This window comes from Neoarius graeffei, chromosome 19 (assembly GCF_027579695.1).
Source record: "Neoarius graeffei isolate fNeoGra1 chromosome 19, fNeoGra1.pri, whole genome shotgun sequence".
NCBI classification, from domain to species: domain Eukaryota; kingdom Metazoa; phylum Chordata; class Actinopteri; order Siluriformes; family Ariidae; genus Neoarius; species Neoarius graeffei.
In genome coordinates, this window is record NC_083587.1 from 44,481,434 (window position 1) to 44,504,904 (window position 23,471).

The 23,471-nt window shown below is 39.8% G+C and overlaps 1 protein-coding gene across 2 annotated transcripts; it reads left to right on the forward strand.

The window, feature by feature from the left end:
* The first annotated feature begins 8,989 nt into the window (after nt 1-8,989).
* pdp1 (pyruvate dehydrogenase phosphatase catalytic subunit 1) lies at nt 8,990-23,057 on the forward strand. 2 transcript variants are annotated; one of them, XM_060900915.1, is made up of 2 exons: nt 8,990-9,060; nt 19,965-23,057. In XM_060900915.1, exon 2 carries the CDS (start codon nt 19,999-20,001, stop codon nt 21,538-21,540), a length of 1,542 nt encoding a protein of 513 aa, XP_060756898.1. In that variant the 5' UTR covers nt 8,990-9,060; nt 19,965-19,998; the 3' UTR covers nt 21,541-23,057. The 2 variants fall into 2 exon arrangements, with proteins under 2 accessions (XP_060756898.1, XP_060756899.1); XM_060900916.1 differs by lacking the exon at nt 8,990-9,060 and adding an exon at nt 18,489-18,576.
* The last annotated feature ends 414 nt before the right edge of the window (nt 23,058-23,471 follow it).

Sequence of the window (23,471 nt, forward strand, 5' to 3'; positions counted from 1 at the left end):
TTCTCACTTACTACAGGGCCTGGTGTAACAAACTGTTCTGTTTTTATAGCCCTGATTCTGAAGTATTCAATAAAATTGAGACATGGTGGTTCTCTCTCTATGAATATATCCTCAGCTACGACAAGGTGCATGGCTTCATCTGTGTGAATTGTCAGCAGCTAGAGGGAAATTGCCTGGATTACAAGGTGCGTTTTCAGTGCCCATGTCCTTGGCCCTGACTGATTATTCAACGTGGTGTAAAAAGGCTGGCTTGTTTCTCCAGTTGCCTTTATTGCAACATTCTGGGTTCTTACTGCTTCATGTCTCTTTAGTAGCTTGATTCTGTCAGTGTATAAGAACATGTACTGAACAGACTTGGCTAACTGCATTTGACTTTGAAGATTAATTGCATGAGCAATGTGTCCTGTCTAAGAAGAAACTGAAATGTAATTAAAAAATGCCCTTGATTCCTGCTTGTCTGATTCTTTATTTTTACTGATAGGTTTCCATAGTATCTCTGGGATATTGGGCTTATGTATCCATTATGTGAATGGGAGGGTATTATTAATGAATGGCATATGTGGGTGCAATCAGTTAATTATTGAAATTAAGTGATCAATCCCATTGAATTGTTTACTTTGACTCATTTGAATTGAATCATACCATAGAATCACTCATTTGAAGTGAATCATTTAGTGAATCATACCATTAATCCTGGTGCTTAATAAGTTACCAAACAGCTAAATTATGGTATATTTCCAAATTATTACGATCACTTACCATATTACATAACTTATATGCACCTTTTTGAATTCTTCGAGAGATTGGGGACTTCAGATATTGTTCACACAAACAGTTTGTTTAATAAATGAATTTATTATACAAAGATAAAAATAATAAATCAATATATACAAATATGGTGTGTGTATGGCCTAGCTTGTTGCTAGCTAAAACAAAGGAATGTTATCTAAATAGAACAAAGGGTTAGCTCTGTTGCTAATGTGTGGTGGGGGGGGGGAAGACTTGACCATGTGTTTAGCCTCGTGTAGCTAACTACACGTGGTGGAGGCCTAGATTAGCCTTGTGTTGCTAGTGTGTGTTTGTGAAAGGCCCTCTGGCCTAGCTAAAGTGTTTGTTAGGCCTGGTGAGGCCTACGGAGCACGAGGTAGGCCTAGATTAGCTTTGTGTTGCTAAGCAGACAAAGGGAAGCTGTAGCTAAAGTTATCAGGCCTGGTCAGGCCTGTTGAGCACGTGTTTTCTCAGTAACAAAAAGATTCCACACTCATTACCAAACTCACTGAAACCTTCATAAGGTCAAGATGTATGATAAGGAAATTAAAGTGTTAGAGAGAAAAGCATGCACAGCCTATTAAAACAAATTTAGATTAAACAAACAGAACAATTCAATTCGACACGCTGCGTGTCTAACAGTGTAACAGATAAACCTGGGTTTAAATTCACACTATTTCAAATAAAAGCAAATTCCTAAGACTATCTTAATTATGCCCAAATGCCAAAATCTTACTTAATCCTGCCTTTAGCAAGATATGAAGAACTATTCGCCGGCGTAGTCTCAGGCCTCGCCGTGGGAGCACGTGAGCCGCTCGTGATGGAGGCGTAGAGAACTTTCTGGGTCCAGCGGAACACTTGGGTGGTTCCCATGGAAAGCAGAGGATTCTTGGTCCGAACTTCAGCGTTCGTGAGGAAAAGTCTCTGATCAGAATAAGATGCACAGCGCTTTTGAGTTAAAAAGGATTCAATCACTTCTTAACTTTTAACTGCCTGGGCTGCAGTCGTGACGTCACTTCTAATACGAGTAAACCGGTTGTAACTCAGGTTGAGTTTAAAGATCACGCGACTCTGGAGTTTACCTTGGCCAAGGGTAAGAAAGAAAATCGCACTGAGTGATGGATCTTGCAAGAAAGAAAGAAAAAGACGTCTTTTTGGTGGAGAGCATCTCTTTTGTGCGTCTAGACTCCTTGAAATCCGGACGCGAGAGACAAAATGGCGGAGCTTCCGCTTGGACTTATGCGCGCATGGCGGACTGACGTAGATGATCCCGCCCACGCGTGACATAGGTCACGCGGAAGTTGCCTGGGAATTGTGGTTCTGACACAAGATGGCGGCATGATACCTACAGCATATGTGTATGTCTGGGGTGCAGTATTGTACCTTCCATAAACTGAGTGGTAGAAAACTTGAGATCCTATCTGAACTGGCACAGTCAGTAAAGCATCTATTTTGTGGGAGAGGTACTGTGCTCTTTATGGTGTAAAGACATTCCAGGAAGTGCTCACTTGTTTGTCCCTTGCTGAAAAACAAAACTGCACTTGGTGCATAGGGGTGTGTGTGTATAATAGCATGGCCATCTCTGAGCCATGGTGTGAATTACTGTGGCTTGTAAAGACTTATCTTTAGGTAGTTCCCTCAAAAGGGTTCTCACAGGTATCTGGCTGGAGATAATTACACACCATAATGCACATGTAACTTTTTTTATTGCATTACACAGACCTACTTAAATCCTGGTCTGTTCATTGAACAGAGAGCCCTATCTCTACAGTGACTAACCAGTAATCCTCTAGTTTCATCAGGGTTATTCTTGGGATTGTGTGTGGGGAGGCAGTCTGAATTCTCCCATCCTTTACTGGCAAGGTGTCATCCTCTCAAAGGGTCAAGGCACTTGGTGTCCTAATAAAAGTTCATATCTACATATTGCTGGGGTCTGAATGTAACTTATGGATGCTCAGTAGGTAGTCTTTAAATTTTGTCCTCTGCCTAAGCAAGTGATTGAGTGGCCATGCCAGATAAGGTTTAGCTTGAGCATTTATCTGCAAAACTTGTCACATCTTGGGGACCCTAATCCAGTTGGACAGAAGTGCATGACTTCCAAATTTCTCCAGAATGTATAGGGTTATTTTTCTACCCCACGATTAGTTTAGAGCTTCAAAATGTGTTCTAACACTATTTTAGTGTCCAGTTTTCTTTATGCCAGGCTCTGTTTTACAAGTGTATGCAGGTCAAACTATGGAGGGTTTGCAACAAAAGTACTAGTGCATCTCAATTGGAATATGGGAGTTCAATATTTTCCATCAGTTATTTGAGTGAAAATATTCTATTCATTACAAACTGTTTGAAGCATTTTTCTAATTTTAATTCTGAATTATGGCCTACAGTGCAAAAATGTAAACCAAACATTGTACTTATTTTACATAAGTCCCGCCTAGTTCAGTACACACCACAGTCATGAAGCCTACTGACTTTGACAGTTGTCCAGAAGACGATCACTAACCTCCTCCACAAGGAGGGTAAGCCACAGCTCATTTGAATAGGCTGGCTGGAAAAGGTGCACAAGCAACAGGGATGACTGCAGCCTTGAGAGGATTAAGAAAAGTCTATTCAAGAACTTGGGAGAGCTTCACAAAGAGTGTGCTGAGGTTGGTGTATCGAGTCACCATGCACAGATGTCTTCAGGAAAGGGGCAAACTGTCACTTTCTTAATATCATGCCACTCCTGAACCAGAGGCAACGTAAGAAGCGTCTTACTTGGGCTAAGGAGAGAAGGAAATGGACTGTTGTTTTGTGTTTCAAAGTAGTCTTTTCAGATGAAAATTAATTTTTCATTTGGAAATCAAGGTCCTAGAATCTGGAGGAAGAGCAGCAAGGCACAGAATCCAAGGTGATTGAAGTTTCTGCAGTCTATGATTTAGGGTGTCCTGTTATCTGCTGGTGTTGCACCAATGTGTTTTAGAAAGTCTAAAGTCAATGCAGTTGTCTACCAGGAGATTTTTGAGCACTTCATGCTTCCAGCTGCTGACAAGTTTTATGGAGATGCCAATTTCCATTTCCAGCAGGACTTAGCACCTGTCCACAGTACCAGAACTACTACGAAATGGTTTACTGACCATATTACTGTGCTTGATTGGCCAGCCAACTTGCCTAACCTGAATTGCACAGAGAATCTATGGGCTATTGTCAAGAAGGACAAGAGAAACACCCGACCCCAAACTACAGGCAAGCTGAAGGCCGCTATCAAAGCAACCTGGGCTCAATAACACTTCAGCAGTGCCACAGGCTGATCGCCTCCATGCCACACCACATTGATGCAGTAGTCCGTGTTAAAGGACCCCCAACCAAGCATTCAGTGCACAAATGAACATACTTTTCAGAAGTAGGATGTTTGTGTTGTAAATACTTTATCTTAACTATTCTAATAGTTTGAGATACTGGATTTGATTTTTCATGAGTTATAAGCCATAACTAAAGGTTAAAAGAAAAAAGCCTTGAAATATTTCACTTTGTCATGAATATAGAATATATGAAAGTTTACCTTTTTTGAATTAAATTATAAAACAATGTACTTGTTCATGATTTTTTTCCCCTAATATTTTAGATGCATCTGTAAGCTTGGCCGAGTGCATCTGATTGCAGTCCTCAAAAAAAAAAAAAAAATCTCCCAGCCTTAAGCAGCACCCAAAACAAACTTGGCCGAAAAACAATTCGATGTGCCCAGAGCTTTATTTTATTTTAGCGAGGAGAGAACGCAGGGTTTTTTTAAATGGATGAATTATCACAAAACCATAACACCAATATATGCAGACACATTCAGAAAGAAGTTCTAGGAGCAGAGGAATGAATAATTTAGGGTATATTAAGCTGTGGAGAGTTTTGAATGAGTATAATAATAATGCTGGGGCTTTGTTTCGGTTATCAAAGGAATACAGTCCTGTGCAAAATGTCACCATGGAACCAGAGTATAGAAATGAACCTACAGTTCAAGAGAGTTCTACACAAACACACTGAACTTTACAACAGCTGCACACGTGAAATGGAAATAAATCAGCTAAGGCAGGAAAAACTATTTTGGATAAAATTGTTACTGTCCGTTACACACTTATCAACCTGTGTGACTCAATTGTGCCTTTGAATGGAGAATTAATGAAAAGGGAACTGAACATGGGCAGCACTGTCACCTCACAGCAAGAAGGTCCTGGGTTCGAGCCCACTGGCCAACGGGGGCCTTTTTGTGTGGAGTTTGCATGTTCTCCCCAGGTTCCTCTGGGTGCTCCATTTTCCCCCCACAGTCTAAAGATATGCAGGTTAGGCTAATTGGTGGCTCTAAATTGACTGTGAGTGTGAATGGTTGTTTGTCTCTGTGTCAGCCCTGCAATGACCTGACAACTTGTCAACTTGTCAGTTACCCTGCCTCTCGCCCATAGTCAGCTATGATAAACTCCAGCTTGCCCTTGACCCTGCACAGGATAAGCAGTTATGAATGGATGGATGGATGGAAGTACATCAGGCTGGCTGCTCAGGTGTCCCAGATTGCCAGGTCTGTGTAATCTCATCTCATCTCATTATCTCTAGCCGCTTTATCCTTCTACAGGGTCGCAGGCAAGCTGGAGCCTATCCCAGCTGACTACGGGCGAAAGGCGGGGTACACCCTGGACAAGTCGCCAGGTCATCACAGGGCTGACACATAGACACAGACAACCATTCACACTCACATTCACACCTACGGTCAATTTAGAGTCACCAGTTAACCTAACCTGCATGTCTTTGGACTGTGGGGGAAACCGGAGCACCCGGAGGAAACCCACGCGGACACGGGGAGAACATGCAAACTCCACACAGAAAGGCCCTCGCCGGCCCCGGGGCTCGAACCCAGGACCTTGTTGCTGTGAGGCGACAGCGCTAACCACTACACCACCGTGCCGCCCCGGTCTGTGTAATATAAAAAGTTATACCCAGAAACCAAACTCAATTTTCTACACATTTATTATCCCCCACCCAAATGAAGTTTATAGAAACGGGTCCTGTCCGGTCATGTTTTCGTTTCTGGGCCATATCTTTAAAACTACTGAAGATATCTTCATGAAACTTTGCATACATATCAAGCAACATGTGAACTGGTGCCTTCTGCTATTTTGGATATTTGAAAAAATGTATTTTTCAAATTTTTACATTAAAAAATAGATTTTGACTTAGTTTATAAGAGCAATGTTTGTTTCCGGAGCATACATCCAAAACTATTCATGATACAGATTTGAAACTTGGTATACATGTTAACAAGGTGATGTAGATTTGTCTTTTCATACTAAGAAATGTGAGAAATTTTAATTTTTCATGTTTCAATGAAAACTATTTCAGACTTTGTCTCTCAGGTTAGTCTTAGGGGTAGGTTTTGTTTCTGGTTGTGTCTCCAACTAGTCGCAGGCTGTCGCAGCCCGGCTTTCCTTCGGCAGGCAGGGAAGTCGAGGAAGCCTCACGGAAACTGACTTGAGAAGGGTTTGCGACACCAGCGATGCATTTGCGGCTATTTTGCAAGAAATTTTGTTGCACTAATTTTTTTGAACATGTTCAAAATTTCAGCGACGAAGGAGCAACACTTTGCGACTCATGCTAGGAAATTGAGAAGCCCCATGAATGTTTCAAGACACTTTTGAAACTCTCTTGCGAATGACGTTCGCAATTTGTCGCAAGCTGTCACAGCCCAGTGAGGTACTGGCTTTCGGGATAGGTTTTGTTTCTGGAGCAGAACTTGAAAACTATGAGTGGTAGGGTCTTGAAAGTTGGTATATGTGTTGATTAAGTAATGTATATGCTCCTTTTGAGACTAAGAAATGTGAGAAATTTTCATTTTTAGCTCACCTGGACCAAAGGTCTGGTGGGTTTATGCCATGGGCTGCTGAGGTCAGTGTAAAGAAGGTAGGGTTGGTTTCCTGCAGCACAACTTGAAAAATGTGACAAATAATACCTTGATAGATGGTACACTATATTGCCAAAAGTATTTGCTCACCTGCCTTGACTCACATATGAGCTTAAGTGACATCCCATTCCTAATCCATAGGGTTCAATATGATGTCGGTCCACCCTTTGCAGCTAGAACAGCTTCAACTCTTCTGGGAAAGTTGTCCACAAGGTTTAGGAGTGTGTTTATGGGAATTTTTGACCATTCTTCCATAAGCGTATTTGTGAGGTCACACACTGATATTGGACGAGAAGGCCTGGCTCTCAGTCTCCGCTCTAATTCATCCCAAAGGTGTTCTATCGGGCTGAGGTCAGGACTCTGTGCAGGCCAGTCAAGTTCATCCACACCAAACTCTGTCATCCATGTCTTTATGGACCTTGCTTTGTGCACAGTCATGTTGGTAGAGGAAGAGGCCAGCTCCGAACTGTAAAAACAGCCTGCATGCCTAGGTGCTTGATTTTATACACCTGTGGCCATGAAAGTGATTGGAACACCTGATTCCGATAATTTGGATGGGTGAGCAAATACTTTTGGCAATATAGTGTATATAGGGTGGGGGATATGGATGACGCTGTCTTGTTTTATATTCAGCTGCTTCCAGAAACTACCTGGATCACTTCTAAAACACTGTCATATTTGAATTTATGAATGTATGAATTTATTTTTATTTCGAACATGTATAAAAAATGTATGTAACTATTTGTACATACAAAAGAAAGAAAACGAAAAATAAAATAAAATAAATAAATAAATAAATAACATAAAGAGCTAAGACATTACAAAACACCGCACATTGTTCGAAAAAGGAGTGGGAAGAAGTACAATACTTTTTTAATTTCCCACCCTTTATTAACTACCCCGAAATCCAAACTACATTAATACACCTATAAAAATATATACCATATATACACTTCATGAATATCTATATAAATATATAATTACAAAAATAAATATATACTACATACCATATATATATATATGGCGGCACGGTGGTGTAGTGGTTAGCGCTGTCGCCTCACAGCAAGAAGGTCCTGGGTTCGAGCCCCGGGGCCGGCGAGGGCCTTTCTGTGTGGAGTTTGCATGTTCTCCCCGTGTCCGCGTGGGTTTCCTCCGGGTGCTCCGGTTTCCCCCACAGTCCAAAGACATGCAGGTTAGGTTAACTGGTGACTCTAAATTGACCGTAGGTGTGAATGTGAGTGTGAATGGTTGTCTGTGTCTATGTGTCAGCCCTGTGATGACCTGGCGACTTGTCCAGGGTGTACCCCGCCTTTCGCCCATAGTCAGCTGGGATAGGCTCCAGCTTGCCTGCGACCCTGTAGAAGGATAAAGCGGCTAGAGATAATGAGATGAGATGAGATATATATATATATATATATACACTTCATAAATATCTATATAAATATTTAATTACAAAAATATATACTACATACCATATATACACTTCATAAATATCTAATATAAATATATATATATATATTTTCATAAATATCTATATAAATATATTATATATAAATCTATATAAACCCGAAATCCAAACTACATTAATACACCTATAAAAATATATACCATATATACACTTCATGAATATCTATATAAATATATAATTACAAAAATAAATATATACTACATACCATATATATATATATATATATACACTTCATAAATATCTATATAAATATTTAATTACAAAAATATATACTACATTACTACATACCATACACTTCATAAATATCTATATAAATATATAATTACAAAATTTATATATATATATATATATATATATATATATATATATATACACTATATACCATATATACACTTCTACACTTCATAAATATATATATATAAATATATCATTACAGAAATAAATATCTAGTACATACCTATCCCTATAAATATGAATATATAAACTATCCCCATAAATAAATATATACCATATACTAAGTTAGTTCTAATATAACAATCAACCCTATTCTATTATCCCTCATCATCCTCCGTTAACATACTTCTCTTTTTTGTACCTTTTTTTAAACCGATTTATATTTGCACTTTGTTTTATTTCTGTCTCCAGTCTGTTCCATAAAGTCACCCCACAGCTCGATACGCACATGCTTTTCATATTTGTTTATTGAGCAACTTAAAGTTAAAAAAAAATAAGCTCAAATAAAACAGGGTTTTTCTTCAGGAACCCGACGTAGAGTTCAGCCAATTATATTGGATTTCCGAAACGCCTATCGCTGCGATCCGCCCACTTCCGGTCTGCATAGACCCTCTGATTTGATCAAGGAGCTGCTGCTAACTTGGTGAGAGAAACCCGGAGTGGCGGGCTTCAGGTAGGTTGGTGTTTAAATTATATGTTTCTCTGCTATAGAGCCCCAAAGGCTTGTGAGGTAAGGATTATGGGTGTCGGTAGTAAAGCTGAACAGAACTGTGAGCTTTTTATTTTATTTATTTCATTTCACCAATGAGCTCCTTCAGCTGTGGAGTAGCTGACAGCCGCTCCAGTTAGCCGATAGCTACCTAGCATAACAAGCTATCTGGGATTGAATGGTGTTTGAGAATTAGTTATGGATTCGGGCTGATACTAAACTTAACCCAAAATATAAATGTGAAATAATATTGTGTCTGTGATTCTGCGACCCGGTTCTGTGGGTGGTCGCGGTCTTTTTGTGAAGGCTGTCTTTGCACAAGTATACAGCAGGACCTTGCTAGCTGTTGGTGCTAAGGACGCTTTCTTGCTCAGAAAACTAATTTCGATTCTTCTACATTTTAACTTTTCTAACAAACTAGCTAGTTTAGCTCAAATGAAGTGTTGTTGGTGTTTTCGTGTGGAAAGCACACCTTGATTAAAAACAAAAATATGGTAAAACTACATATACAGTGGGGAAAACAAGTATTTGATCCCTTGCTGATTTTGTTGGTTTGGCCACTAATAAAGACTCGATCAGTCTGTAATATTAATGGTAGGTGTAGTCTAACATGCTGAGACAGAATATCACAAAGAAAATCAAGAAATCGACTTTAAAGAATTTGTATTAATTTATTTGCATTTCATTGAGGAAAATAAGTATTTGAACCCTCTTGCCAAAAGGACTTAGTACTTTGTGGCAAACCCCTTATTAGCAAGCACAGAGGTCAGACGTTTTTTGTAGTTGATGACCAGGTTTCTGCACATATTAGGAGGAATTTTGGTCCACTCTTCTTTGCAAATGACCTCTAAATCATCAAGATTCCGTGGCTGTCGCTTGGCAACTCTGAGCTTCAGCTCTCTCCATAGATTTCCTATAGGATTCAGGTCCAGAGACTGGCTGGGCCACTCCATGACCTTGATATGTTTCTTCTTCAGCCATTCCTTGGTTGCCTTGGCTGTATGCTTTGGGTCATTATCCTGCTGGAAGACCCATCCACGACCCATTTTAAGCTTCCTGGCAGAGGGAAGGAGGTTTTCACTTAGGATTTTACGGTACATGGCTCCGTCCATCCTCCCATTGATACGGTGAAGTAGCCTTGTGCCCTGTGCAGAAAAACACCCCCAAAGCATAAATGTTACCACCTCCATGCTTGACAGTGGGGATGGTGTTCTTGGGGTCATAAGCAGCATGTCTCTCCCTCCAGACACGACGGGTTGAATTGATGCCAAAGAGCTCAATTTTGGTCTCATCTGACCATAACACCTTCTCCTAGTCACTCTCCAAGTCATTCAGATGTTCATTGGCAAAGTTCAGGCGGGCCTGCACATGTGCTTTCTTAAGCAGGGGTACTTTGCAAGCACTGCAAGATGTTAGACCATTGCGGTGTAAAGTGTTACCAACTGTTTGCTTGGTGACTGTGATCCCAGCTGCTTTAAGATAATCCACTAACTCTGCCCGTGTTGTATTAGGTCTATTTCTCACCGTTCTCATGATCCTGGAAACCCCATGAGGTGAGATCTTGTTTGCAGCCCCAGACCTAGGTCGATTGATGATCATGTTGTGAGTCTTGTACTTGCGCACAATTGCACCAACAGTTGTCACCTTAACGCCCAGCTTCTTGCTAATGGTTTTGTAGCCCATACCGGTCTTGTGCAGGTCTACATGCTGCATTCATGTGCTATGGGAATTATGGTAAATACCAAACGCCGACATGGAAAACACACATGAACGCCCCCTCTTGTGGTATTTTCCACTGGGCAACTCGTAGAAAATTTTGATACACGAGTTGCCGAGATGAGATGAACTTTAACCTTTTCAACATGGCGGCGAGCGGTACAAGACACTTGAATGCTAAGCATTGTACGCTACTAAAGTTTTTTTTTTACTAGTACTAGTGGGTAGTTTTTGGTGTCTATGCAATGTTGCGTCATTAACAAGTGTAATATAATACATTAGAAATCCGTTTCCTTTAAAAATGCGTTGTTATGGTTTGTTTTTACCTATCCAGAGCAGACACTATTGCTAACGATAGCTAACTAACTATTGCTAACTTGAATCTGGTCCACCATCTTTAATTTGTCAACCACAACAAAAGCATGTGAACACAACACACTGGTAAATACCACTTCCCAACTGGAAAATATCATCTTCCCAGAGCACATGAATGCAGGGACAATCTTCTCCCTTAAATCCACAGAAAGCTCTTTAGTCTTTCCCATGTTGGAGAGTTTGGAGTCTGACAAACTGATTGATTCTGTGGCCAGGTGGCTTTTATACAAGTCATTAGTGATGTCAGGTGTCTTCAATTTAGGTGACAAGGTAATTTGGAGAGTCTAACTTGTCTGTATTAACAAGAACTCTTGATGGTTACTAGGGGATCAAATACTTCTTTTTCTCAATAAAATACAAATAAATTAATATAGATATTTAAAACTTATTTTCTGGATTTTCTTTTTGATATTCTGTCTCCACATGTTAGAATACACCTACCATTAAAATTACAGACTGATCAAGTCTTTCTTAGTGGGTAAACCAACAAAATCAGCAAGGGATCAAATACTTGTTTTCCCCACTGTATACTTAATTTTGGATTTATTATTCACCTTTAAGCTCTCTGCATTTTCTTAGCAGCTGTATGATGTTTCTGTTGATTTTGCTCAACATATTCCCAGTGGTTCCTGACTGTTCAGACATCCTGTATTTTTTAAAAAGTGTGTCCTGGTTGCAAGAACAAGCACTCAGTCGAGGGAGCATTATGTGTCTTTATGTAATGCTGCATGTGTGTGGAGCAGTAATTATAGACGAGGTCAAGATGTCAGGGGTCTGGGAGAGCAATGCTAAAAATATCTGAATAGCTGCTACTTTGACAACATGACCTTTAAGATATTTTATAGCAGATTATGTAACAGATATTTCAGCCATACTGTGTATAATATAGCTTGCGTGTGTTTAATAGTTATCAGTGTTTTCCCCAGAAAAAAAGTACAGCCCTAAATTCTGCCATGATAATAGACAATTGAGTGCCAACGGTGCAAAGCAAAACTAATTTTTTTTGAAAATAGATGCTCTCAGGTGCATTTTCAGGGTCTCTGAGAGGTTTTGCCAGTGTTTCAATGATTTTATGACCTAAATGTATACACATTTGAAATTTCACCTTAAAGTTCAACATGCAAGTTAAACTGTTGTTATAGATTACTGAGGTATATGATAGATTGAAAATCTACGGGGACCCCTTGCACTTAATTATCTCTGATCAAGTAGTGTTGTAACAAAAATGTGCATGAAAATATGAACAGTGGTTTGCTTCGTCTTATGCAATCCAATGAAGAGAATCGATCATCATGACCTCCTGTTGATCACAAAGGGATCTGAACCTAAAAACTGCCACCTTAAAATAAGTTGCTGTATTACTATAACTGTAATGATTTAGAATGCTTCTGATGCAATTACCATAATTTTTTTTTTTTTTTTTTGTGGTGTGGTTTTCATCAAATCCTGCGCTCTGATTGGCTGGTGAGCGGGTCTGTATCCTACGGTATGGACCTCTGACGACTCGCTCATTCACAACAACAAACAACATTGTAGCAATTTTTGTCAACATTTTTTTTTAATAAGATTTATATCAAAAATCTTATACATTTTTGCCAGCATTTCTCAGCATAATAGCATTAATTTTACATCATGGATAGCGATAATGACAGTCTTCACAGCGAAAGCGAGTTTTACTACCCTGAGGAAGAAGAAATAAAAGAAAACATTTCAGGAGAAAGCTAAAAACCTGTAACTTGCTAATGCCGAGCACAAACATGGCTGAATCCTGAATGACTCAATTTTGTCTAAATAGGGGACTACATAGGCGGCAAAATGTAGTTTTTTTTTTTGTTGTTTTTTGTTTTTTACAGCTGTGAATGAGGATTCACAATGGTGGCTTGGTTCGGTTTTCCCTTTTGGGCGCTTTCGTTTTCTGTTAGAATTTGGTAAAGGAAAAAAAATTATTTACCAGCTTAAGGTCGGTCTGTATGGTGAAAAGAAAAGTAAGGCAACTGCATATTATAAAGTTTAAATTTTGGCACTTTATTAAATGGACTAGATTAAAACATATTTAAAGGAAAAGAAAGCTTAATTCATACATTTAAGTTTGCAGAAAGATTATGTACTTTAAACACATTCGTGAAGAGAATTTGTTAATAAGAGTCAGATGTAGCATAATTTCGAGTAATAATGATGAGCATATTTGGCAGCGTGAGGTCACTGTGACCCTTTAACAAAAGAATAATCCGGAGCCGCCTTTTGTTAAATGGATCCCAGTGACATCACACTGTGATTAATTTATTGTGACCGTTGTCTGGTTTTGTGTGCCATCACTCACGTGGGTTTGTTGACGTTTAGTCAACCAATCTGTGATCGAAGCCATAATGATAATAGACTAGGTCAAACTTTTGCGATTAAAATCAGTCGGCTTTGTCTGTCTGGTGGGGGACAACATCAGCAGCCAATGAGAGTGCTTATAATTAATCGGAAAATTCCGGGATGTCTGACGTTTTCTTTCGATATTTTCATTGGATGGTTTGAACACGTGATCTTGACATAGCCAACAGATTAGTTTGTTTACATCATACCACACGGACATAATTTGACAGAATCAACACAAACGTTGGGGAAAAAGACCTCTTTTCAGCACCAGATGCCTCGGGTTCACTAGACTTCTTTGTGAAGCCAAACTTCAGGAGGGACATTTTCTATGTTTTCTAGGTTATATGAATAAATGAGTGCCAAAACTTATCGCAAAAAAGTGTTTGATACTCAATAAAGAAATCATTTCACCAGAATTACTTTAACACAAAAATCTATTCACTGCAGAAAAAAATTGGACTCCATCAATCATTAATTTATTTATGAGAAATTGAAAACCAGAAAATTAAAATGATATATATTTTCATTTTTAAATTATTAACTTTGAATATATATCCTCCACTGATTAATTGTTGTCTAATTATTCAGTGTGGCTTCTGTATGGTATTTAATGGTCAAAAAAAGATTAATAATTTAAAATAATCCATAATTGTATCTAAATTATAGAGCCCTATGTTTCAAATCCCTAAACTCCCATTACTAATTAGTTAATTAATACATCCGGTAACCTAATTAGCAGCCATTTGACAGCTTGGTATTTCATAGATAACTTTCCCCACCCCACTCCTACCTCACTCCCTGTCAATCCATACGCATGCAGACGCACATTCCAAGCCCAGCACACGCTCGGCTATATAATGAACACCATCAACAACAATTCAAAGATTTGGAAATTACCACATACTCAACGTAAATATACAGTTGAATAATGATCCCGCCAACAGAAATGTCAACAAATCCATGTGTATGACACGATTAAAACCAATCATAAACGACCGTTTACTTTTCACCTCAAATACACGAAGTAGTATGGAGCACTTGCATGTGACGTCACAGCCGATCCAGATTGTGACGGACGCCATCTTGTAGGTCAAACGCCATATTTCCGCCTTCCACTTCTACTTCTGGTTCTACTTCTGCTTTTATTTCTACCTTTTCTTCTGGAAAACCCTACTATATACAATTCTACTACAACGGCTGTGGCTACAAGCTCTCCCTACCTGTGTACGTTTTTTGTGTGTATTTTTGCGTGTTGTTCGTCTGTACCGGACTTCAATATCCACTACAACCGTATGGACTTACTGGACATTGGTTTCCAGCAGAAAATGACGGTTTGTAGCAATTTCCATCGCATGCACAACATTCCGGACGAGATAGCGAGACCAGCGGGGTCTCCATGGATTGTTATCGGAAGCAAAGCGAAGGGGGCGGTGTCGGGAGCGGAAGCAAAAGCGAGGCTGCAGAGCCGGCCTGTTGACTAAGCTCAGAAAACAACCACTCAAACCTCCACTGCTAAGCCTCTACCTCTCCAACGCCAGATCCATGTAAACGAGACAGACGATTTGGAATTACAGCTGGAATTACCTTATTCTATTCTATAATCGGCTGGTCAGTGCTATACTCAATACTTAAGTGACTTACCCATCCAATGAGGATTCTTGTTTACAAGATGCTACATCTGAGTCGCTGACAAATCCTGAATTTCTGTAAAGATAACTGTCCAGAGATTTATAAGCACGCAGTGCTTCACCACTGAACAGCAAGGGAAAGTTAATGAGGTAATTATACACGTCCGGGTATTCCGCTGGCAGTTCAAAATCCGGTCGTGAAAACTCCGTCCGGTAAGCCATAAGGGTCACAAATCTGTAGATCGTTTATTTAGACATGTATCTAGTTATCTGTTCATTAGAAAAATGAGCCGTGTAGTCCGTCGGTTGAAATTGATCCATTCTGTACACGAGTGCAGCAGTATTCAGCGGTGTTTTTGACCGACAAGATGGCGGTTGTGTACTTTCCGGTCACGTGACTGCAAGATCTCTATTGGCTGGTTTCGCAAGTGGAATATTGTGCATGCGCACATCGCTCTTTCCGAATAGAAACATCCGGCAATTCATCAAAACAATATGTCGAGTGAGATGCTTCGGAAATCATGTGAATAAACTGATAAATTTGATATGTAACCCGAATATCTGCGTATTTTGGCACTTGTCCGATCGGACAAATAACTGAGACGATGAACTTGTCCGACATAAAGTATCACTTGTCCCGGACAAGCATTAATGTCAAGCCCTGAGAAATAAACATATCACAATGACCACATTTCAGAGGGAACTAAATTTCACCAATTTCATGAAATCAAAAGGCCGTCTAGCTTGAAAAACGTACTATGTCTTGGATTATGTAGATCCTCTGTAAAAATCCCTGGGAAGGAACTGTTACGATAGACATGATTAGAACCAGAGCATTAATATAAACGTCTCATTTGAATTGCAGCCCAAGCTATTGTTACAGTTTATGTTACAGAAGAATCAACACCACCTGTCCAATCCGATTCGACAAGTCAACAACACTGTGGTATAAAGTGTGATATCCAATAAATTATGCCTGACTATAGGAACCTACAATTCTTTGAAAACTTGCTTAGTCTTACAACCCTGATTCCAAAAAAGTTGGGACAAAGTACAAATTGTAAATAAAAACGGAATGCAATAATTTACAAATCTCAAAAACTGATATCATATTCACAATAGAACATAGACAACATATCAAATGTCGAAACTGAGACATTTTGAAATTTCATGCCAAATATTGGCTCATTTTGAAATTTCATGACAGCAACACATCTCAAAGTTGGGACGGGGGCAATAAGAGGCTGGAAAAGTTAAAGGTACAAAAAAGAAATAGCTGGAGGACCAAATTGCAACTCATTAGGTCAATTGGCAATAGGTCATTAACATGACTGGGTATAAAAAGAGCATCTTGGAGTGGCAGCGGCTCTCAGAAGTAAAGATGGGAAGAGGATCAGCAATCCCCCTAATTCTGCGCCGACAAATAGTGGAGCAATATCAGAAAGGAATTCGACAGTGTAAAATTGCAAAGAGTTTGAACATATGATCATCTACAGTGCATAATATCATCAAAAGATTCAGAGAATCAGGAAGAATCTCTGTGTGTAAGGGTCAAGGCCGGAAAACCATACTGGGTGCCCGTGATCTTCGGGCCCTTAGACGGCACTGCATCACATACAGACATGCTTCTTTATTGGAAATCACAAAATGGGCTCAGGAATATTTCCAGAGAACATTATCTGTGAACACAATTCACCGTGCCATCCGCCGTTGCCAGCTAAAACTCTATAGTTCAAAGAAGAAGCCGTATCTAAACATGATCCAGAAGCGCAGACGTCTTCTCTGGGCCAAGGCTCGTTTAAAATGGACTGTGGCAAAGTGGAAAACTGTTCTGTGGTCAGAAGAATCAAAATTTGAAGTTCTTTATGGAAATCAGGGACGCCGTGTCATTCGGACTAAAGAGGAGAAGGACGACCCAAGTTGTTATCAGCGCTCAGTTCAGAAGCCTGCATCTCTGATGGTATGGGATTGCATTAGTGTGTGTGGCATGGGCAGCTTACACATCTGGAAAGACACCATCAATGCTGAAAGGTATAGGTTCTAGAGCAACATATGCTCCCATCCAGACGACGTCTCTTTCAGGGAAGACCTTGCATTTTCCAACATGACAATGCCAAACCACATACTGCATCAATTACAGCATCATGGCTGTGTAGAAGAAGGGTCCGGGTACTGAACTGGCCAGCCTGCAGTCCAGATCTTTCACCCATAGAAAACATTTGGCGCATCATAAAACGGAAGATACAACAGAAAAGACCTAAGACAGTTGAGCAACTAGAATCCGCCATTAGACAAGAATGGGTTAACATTCCTATCCCTAAACTTGAGCAACTTGTCTCCTCAGTCCCCAGACGTTTACAGACTGTTGTAAAGAGAAAAGGGGATGTCTCACAGTGGTAAACATGGCCTTGTCCCAACTTTTTTGAGATGTGTTGTTGTCATGAAATTTAAAATCACCTAATTTTTCTCTTTAAACTGAGAAAATGTATAATTTAAACATTTGATATGTCATCTATGTTCTATTCTGAATAAAATATGGAATTTTGAAACTTCCATATCATTGCATTCCGTTTTTATTTACAATTTATACTTTGTCCCAATTTTTTTTTGGAATCAGGGTTGTACTTATGCTGATGTCTCGAGCAGCATGTTTAAAGGTACAGCTTCATATAGGCGAGACATTCTAGTGTCTCATGGCAAGAGTACAAGCCACAAGCGGTGTGATGCTGTAAACCAGAGGCATCATCCAGAAGCCTGGATAAGAAGTTCTTAAAATTCTATGTTCATAATTTCTACTCTATTTGAATATATTGCTTCTGAACTTCAGCATAATAATTGGTGAATTATGGTATCAATCAGTCTGTTTTATTATATTTTTGAACTTTTGCCTCAGTATATCAAGTATTGATTACTTTTGATTCATAGATATTATGCATATGTTGTGAATTCGGAAACAAATGCAGTAAAGATTGTTGGGTTACAAATAGTTTATTTGTGGGTATTTTTTTTTTTTCTCAAATATTTCTTCGGACAAGTCAACTTCACATTCGGACAAGTAAATTTCCTTTCAACTTGCCCGACAGGACAAGTAGTTTCAAAAGTTAATGTAGAGCCCTGTTTCTGTAATATTAAAAAAAACCAGGCCATTTTGTGGCTGGGAAGTTATTTAATTTGAGGGGATTCCTGAGCAAATAATGTGCATGAAATTGCTCGCTTCGCGCAGTCAAGCAGACAGAGGAAGTCCGTGTGTGCATGCGCAGGTTTACTTACTGTCTTCTTCTTTTGGGTTTTACAGCAGCTGGCATCCAGTGTTGCATTACTGCCATCTACAGGTTGACCTTGACTGTGCACTGACAGTTACTTCATTGTCGCTAAATGGACAGCTGATCACATGAAGGTGCTCGCTGACCACCGATTATTTATTAGTTTGGTCCTGCGTTTCCTTTCCTTCGCAACATAATGTCTTGCTTTCCGTTACTGTAGTCGGTATTTCGTGTTTCATTTGTTCTCTCCTGTTTCAAGTTTGTGTCCCACAATGCCGTGCACAAACTGGGAAAGCCCACTACGTGATGCATGATGCAGTATCTTGAATTGGGTCATGGTGAAGCAGGAAAAAATAGCAGAGAATTTAGGGCCATCTGGTCCTAAATTTTTTTCTTTTATTTAAAAAAAAAACTAATAAAATTGGAAGTCTGTGATTCAAATTCAGTGGCTTTCAGTCCACTAAACAAAAATAATTGGGTGTCAGAGAATTCTTTTTATGACCTAAACTTTGAAAAATCTGAAAGGCAGTCTACCTTTTAAGTGTGTGATTTTGTTATTTACAATGAAAAATAAGCATAAGCATGGAACACTTTTTGTTAGATATTTAGTTAACGTTTTTGTTCATTCTGGGTTGCTTGATAAAAGTTGTGGTGTGGCTGTTTGTTTTTTTAAGTTTGTGTTTAACTTCAAGAGGGAGGAGGGAATAAAAAGAGACTGGTGAGGGGGAACAGCTAACGACTTGTAGAGAACATAACATAACTAACATTAACTATATAGAGGTAATCTTGTCATTTAATTACAGAATTTTAATTGTTGGCAAATTTGCTGTGGTATAAGAGGAATAAAACACTTTTGAATGTCCTGTTGAGAAAATAATCTGCTCTGGATTCCTTAGGTAATATGTGGACAGCAAAAGTACTCCTATGTAAACACAAATTAAGATTCCATGACAAACACCATTCAGGCAAAAGCTCAAATTAGGAATACATCAAACGGCGCTTTAGTCTACTTTTATTATTTATCTTTAATATAAGGTGCTTGAGGGGCAGAAGTGCTGCTTGCATTGAATTGCATTCTGTGAATGAAAAATATTTTAAATGTTGTACAAATTCATGTTTAATTAGCAGTAATTAAAATAGAATCATTCATGTCTCGTTTTTGAGGCAAGTTCAGATTTGTTTCTTTTAAAGTTTTTTTTTTTTTTTTTTTTTTTTTTGAAAGGCCGATAAAACGAGTCGTAAAAGAGGAGGTCTCCAGTCTGTTAAAACAGATGAATGGCCATGGTACTAGATCAGTCAGGGTAGAAAGTTTAACTTCTGGGGGACATTGGGGAAAGTTGAGCAAAAAGTAGGATTCATTGGACTGACAATTTTCAGATTTTAGGGTGTGGTGTTTTTTATAAATTTGTAAAAAAAAATTTCTTGCTGTGCTAATATTTCTACAGAGCTATGTTGATTGCCACAGGTGGGTCTATCACATGTTTTTTTTTTTTTTAATAAACTCGTCCTTTTCTCACTGCAGGTCCATTGACATCACTTCGTAAGGCTGCATTCTCATGGCGGCAACCTCCCAGCTGTTTCGGGTAATCCATGGCAGGGGGTTTGGCCGTACTTTGCCATCAATTTTGTGTCAAACCTGCTTTCAAATCCATCAACCAAATGCAACGTCTGGTCCAATTCAGCCCCTGTTGCGGAGCTACAGGACATCAGCTACGCGGCTCACATACTACCTCACACCCCCTCAGGTGAACAGCATCCTGAAGGCCAATGAGTACAGCTTCCAAGTGCCCGAATTTGATGGCAAAAACCTCAGCTCAGTCATGGGGTTTGATAGTAATCAACTCCCAGCCAATGCACCTATTGAGGACCGGCGCAGTGCAGCAACATGCTTGCAGACACGTGGCATGCTCTACGGTGTCTTTGATGGGCATGCAGGCTGTGCCTGTGCCCAGGCATTGAGTGAGAGGCTCTTCTACTACATAGCTGTGGCCATGCTGCCACATGAGACACTTGCCGAGCTGGAGAGCGCTGTGGAGAGCGGCCGGCCTCTTCAGCCTATGCTGCAGTGGCACAAGCACCCAAACGACTACTTCAGCCGTGAAGCGTCACCCCTCTATTTCAACAGCTTGCGCACATACTGGCAAGAGCTGCTGGACCTAAGCACACCCGGAGAACAGCCTGAGGTGGCTGAGGTGCTGGTAAGTGCCTTCAAACGCCTGGACAATGACATCTCTTTGGAGGCACAGGTGGGGGATGCCAATGCCTTCCTGCACTACTGGGTGTTACGTGTGGCCTTCTCAGGTGCTACAGCATGCGTGGCACATATTGACGGTGCTGATTTGCATGTGGCAAATGCGGGCGATGGCCGTGCTGTTCTAGGTGTGCAGGAGCCTGATGGCTCGTTCTCGGCGCTGACCCTTTCCAATGACCACAATGCACAGAACGAAGCCGAGGTTCAACGTGTACGTGCTGAGCATCCACATGCTGAGTCCAAGACAGTGGTGAGGCAGGACAGGCTGCTTGGTCTCCTCATGCCGTTCCGTGCATTTGGTGATGTCAAGTTCAAGTGGAGCGTGGAACTGCAGCGGCGTGTGCTCGAGTCCGGCCCAGACCAACTCCACGAGAACGAGCATGCCAAGTTTGTGCCACCCAACTACCACACCCCACCATACCTGACTGCTGAGCCTGAGGTGACGTATCATCGCCTTCGGCCACAAGACCGCTTCCTGGTGCTCGGTTCAGATGGACTGTGGGAGACACTGCACCGGCAGGAGGTGGTGCGTATCGTGGGTGAGCACCTGACTGGAGTGCGCCAACAGCAACCTATCAGTGTGGGCGGCTACAGGGTTACGCTCGGCCAAATGCAGGGGCTTCTGCAGGAGAGGAAGGCACATGTCTCCTCCACATTTCAAGACCAGAACGCAGCCACACACCTGATCCGCCACGCTGTAGGCAATAATGAATTTGGCATGGTGGATCATGAGAGATTATCCAAGATGCTCAGCTTGCCAGAGGAGCTGGCACGCATGTACAGAGATGATATCACCATCATTATAGTGCAATTTAATCCACACGTCATAGGAGCTCAGCAGAGCTGAATGTACTTTTACTCTGGTTCTGTTACACTGCTTTTGGAAGCACTCATGAGTAGATAATGAGTAATACGGGAGTGGTGTGTGTTGGGGGGATGGGTTAATATCTGCTGTATTATCATATATGCGTCACAATTCTGTCTGCAGTTATGTTCAGCACTACAGTGAAGAGGGGGGGATATTGGTTTTAATTTTTAAGATATCTAAGAATGCTTTGGATGTTGGTTTACGTAGCTAAGGTACACTGTGTGCGCGCACGCTTGTTTAAATGAAATTGAAACAGTTGTCATTCATGCTGCTTCCTTATGACTTGAGCACTGAAGCCAAAAACTAAGAATTGACATTTTTCATTATTGCCTAGTCCTGGAAATGCAGCTTTGAAGTAATTTGTTAACATTTCAGGTCATGATGGTGATAATTCTTTACACTACTGTGAAAAAAAAAATACATATCGACTCTCATAGTAAAACTTTCTCTCTTTTTAAAGAATCCCAAATTCTCAAGTGAAGTAAACTTTGACCTTGCTTAGTTTTCCTGGACTGGAAACAATTCAGTATTTTACTTGTACCATGTTTATTCGTAGCAGGAGCAAAGCATGCATGTCTGGTCTTTACTGTAGTGTTGAGCAGAATTTTGAGTGCACTTAGTTACTGATATTAATGAAGTGACTTGTTTATGAATGCATGACTCTAGTTACTATCTTTGTGTCTGTGCCATTGTGCTTAATTCTGGAATGAAATGCATTGTTTTATAAACTGGACCTGCTTAGGTCACCATCGGCACTGTCTTCAAGTGACGATCGCATCATGGGAAAGTATAAAAGCACAGCAGGTTGATAATAAATTTTATTACACTTATGTGTATTGTGATTGAAGACACAATGCCCTTCAGTCCAGTATGTTACAGTTCTGTTTATTTGTAGTAGGTCAAAATGAATGTAGCTTTGATTGATTTCTAGCTGATAGAATCAGCCTCACTGTTCTGCAGTAAAAACACACATTTTAACTGCTTTTAGCAGACTCCGACATGTAAACGACATTTTAAATGCAAACGAAACTATTAATCATCTTCTTTGATAACCTTTTTTTCTAACACACTGCCAACTTTATGAATTGTATTAGCTTCTAGTGGCACAAGGTAGATGGAGGGGGGGGGGGGGGACCTGTGAAAATATGGTTATTAAAATGATGAATGCCATCTTGACCTTCCTGGTCAACATTTATCAAAAGGAAATCAGGTTAGAAAGACTTTTTTTTTTGGGACCTGAAAGTTACTGAACACCTCCCTTCTTTCTGATGTATTAAGTAAAAGATGTGTATACATATTTAACTTGACGTGTTTATCTTCAAAATTGTTTAATACCAGATCATTTATTTGGCTTAATGCATTTGAAGCATTAAATATCCATATCTTGTAACAGGTATATTTATATGTATAACTTTATACATACTTGTGTATGAATATGGGAATTCTGGTATTTTGTATTTAAATATTTTAATAAAACAAATACAATTAACAGGTCACTTTGGACTGTGTTGATTTGCACTGAGTTTTTGGTTATATTTTTATGGTATAAGACATGGTAGATTTTTAGTAAAGGCTCAAGTAAAATTAATGCTGTGAGCCCAAAGTGGATGGCGAGAGGATGTTGTAATCGGATAGTGAGCTGTATTAAACGAGCAGCTTGGTCATAAAATTATGCTGAATGTGGTCTTGGTGTTTTAATTACGCCTGTTTTTGTTCTAGTCTGTGTTTTAGCTTGCCATACAATTTTCTGCTTATTTAGTGTGCAATTCTGAGTATTCAAGTTAAGTACTGGGATAATGGAATATACTAAAAAAACAAATGAATTCTCTTATTCAGTTCAATAACTTCCAAATAACCAGAAACACTTGACCTTTTTTCTTTTTGAACTGGCTCACTAAAAATCAGAGAAC

Excerpts from the sequence above, each read along its gene's own strand:
- pdp1 (XM_060900915.1), top strand. The coding sequence starts at position 19,999 with ATGGCGGCAACCTCCCAGCTGTTTCGGGTAATCCATGGCAGGGGGTTT.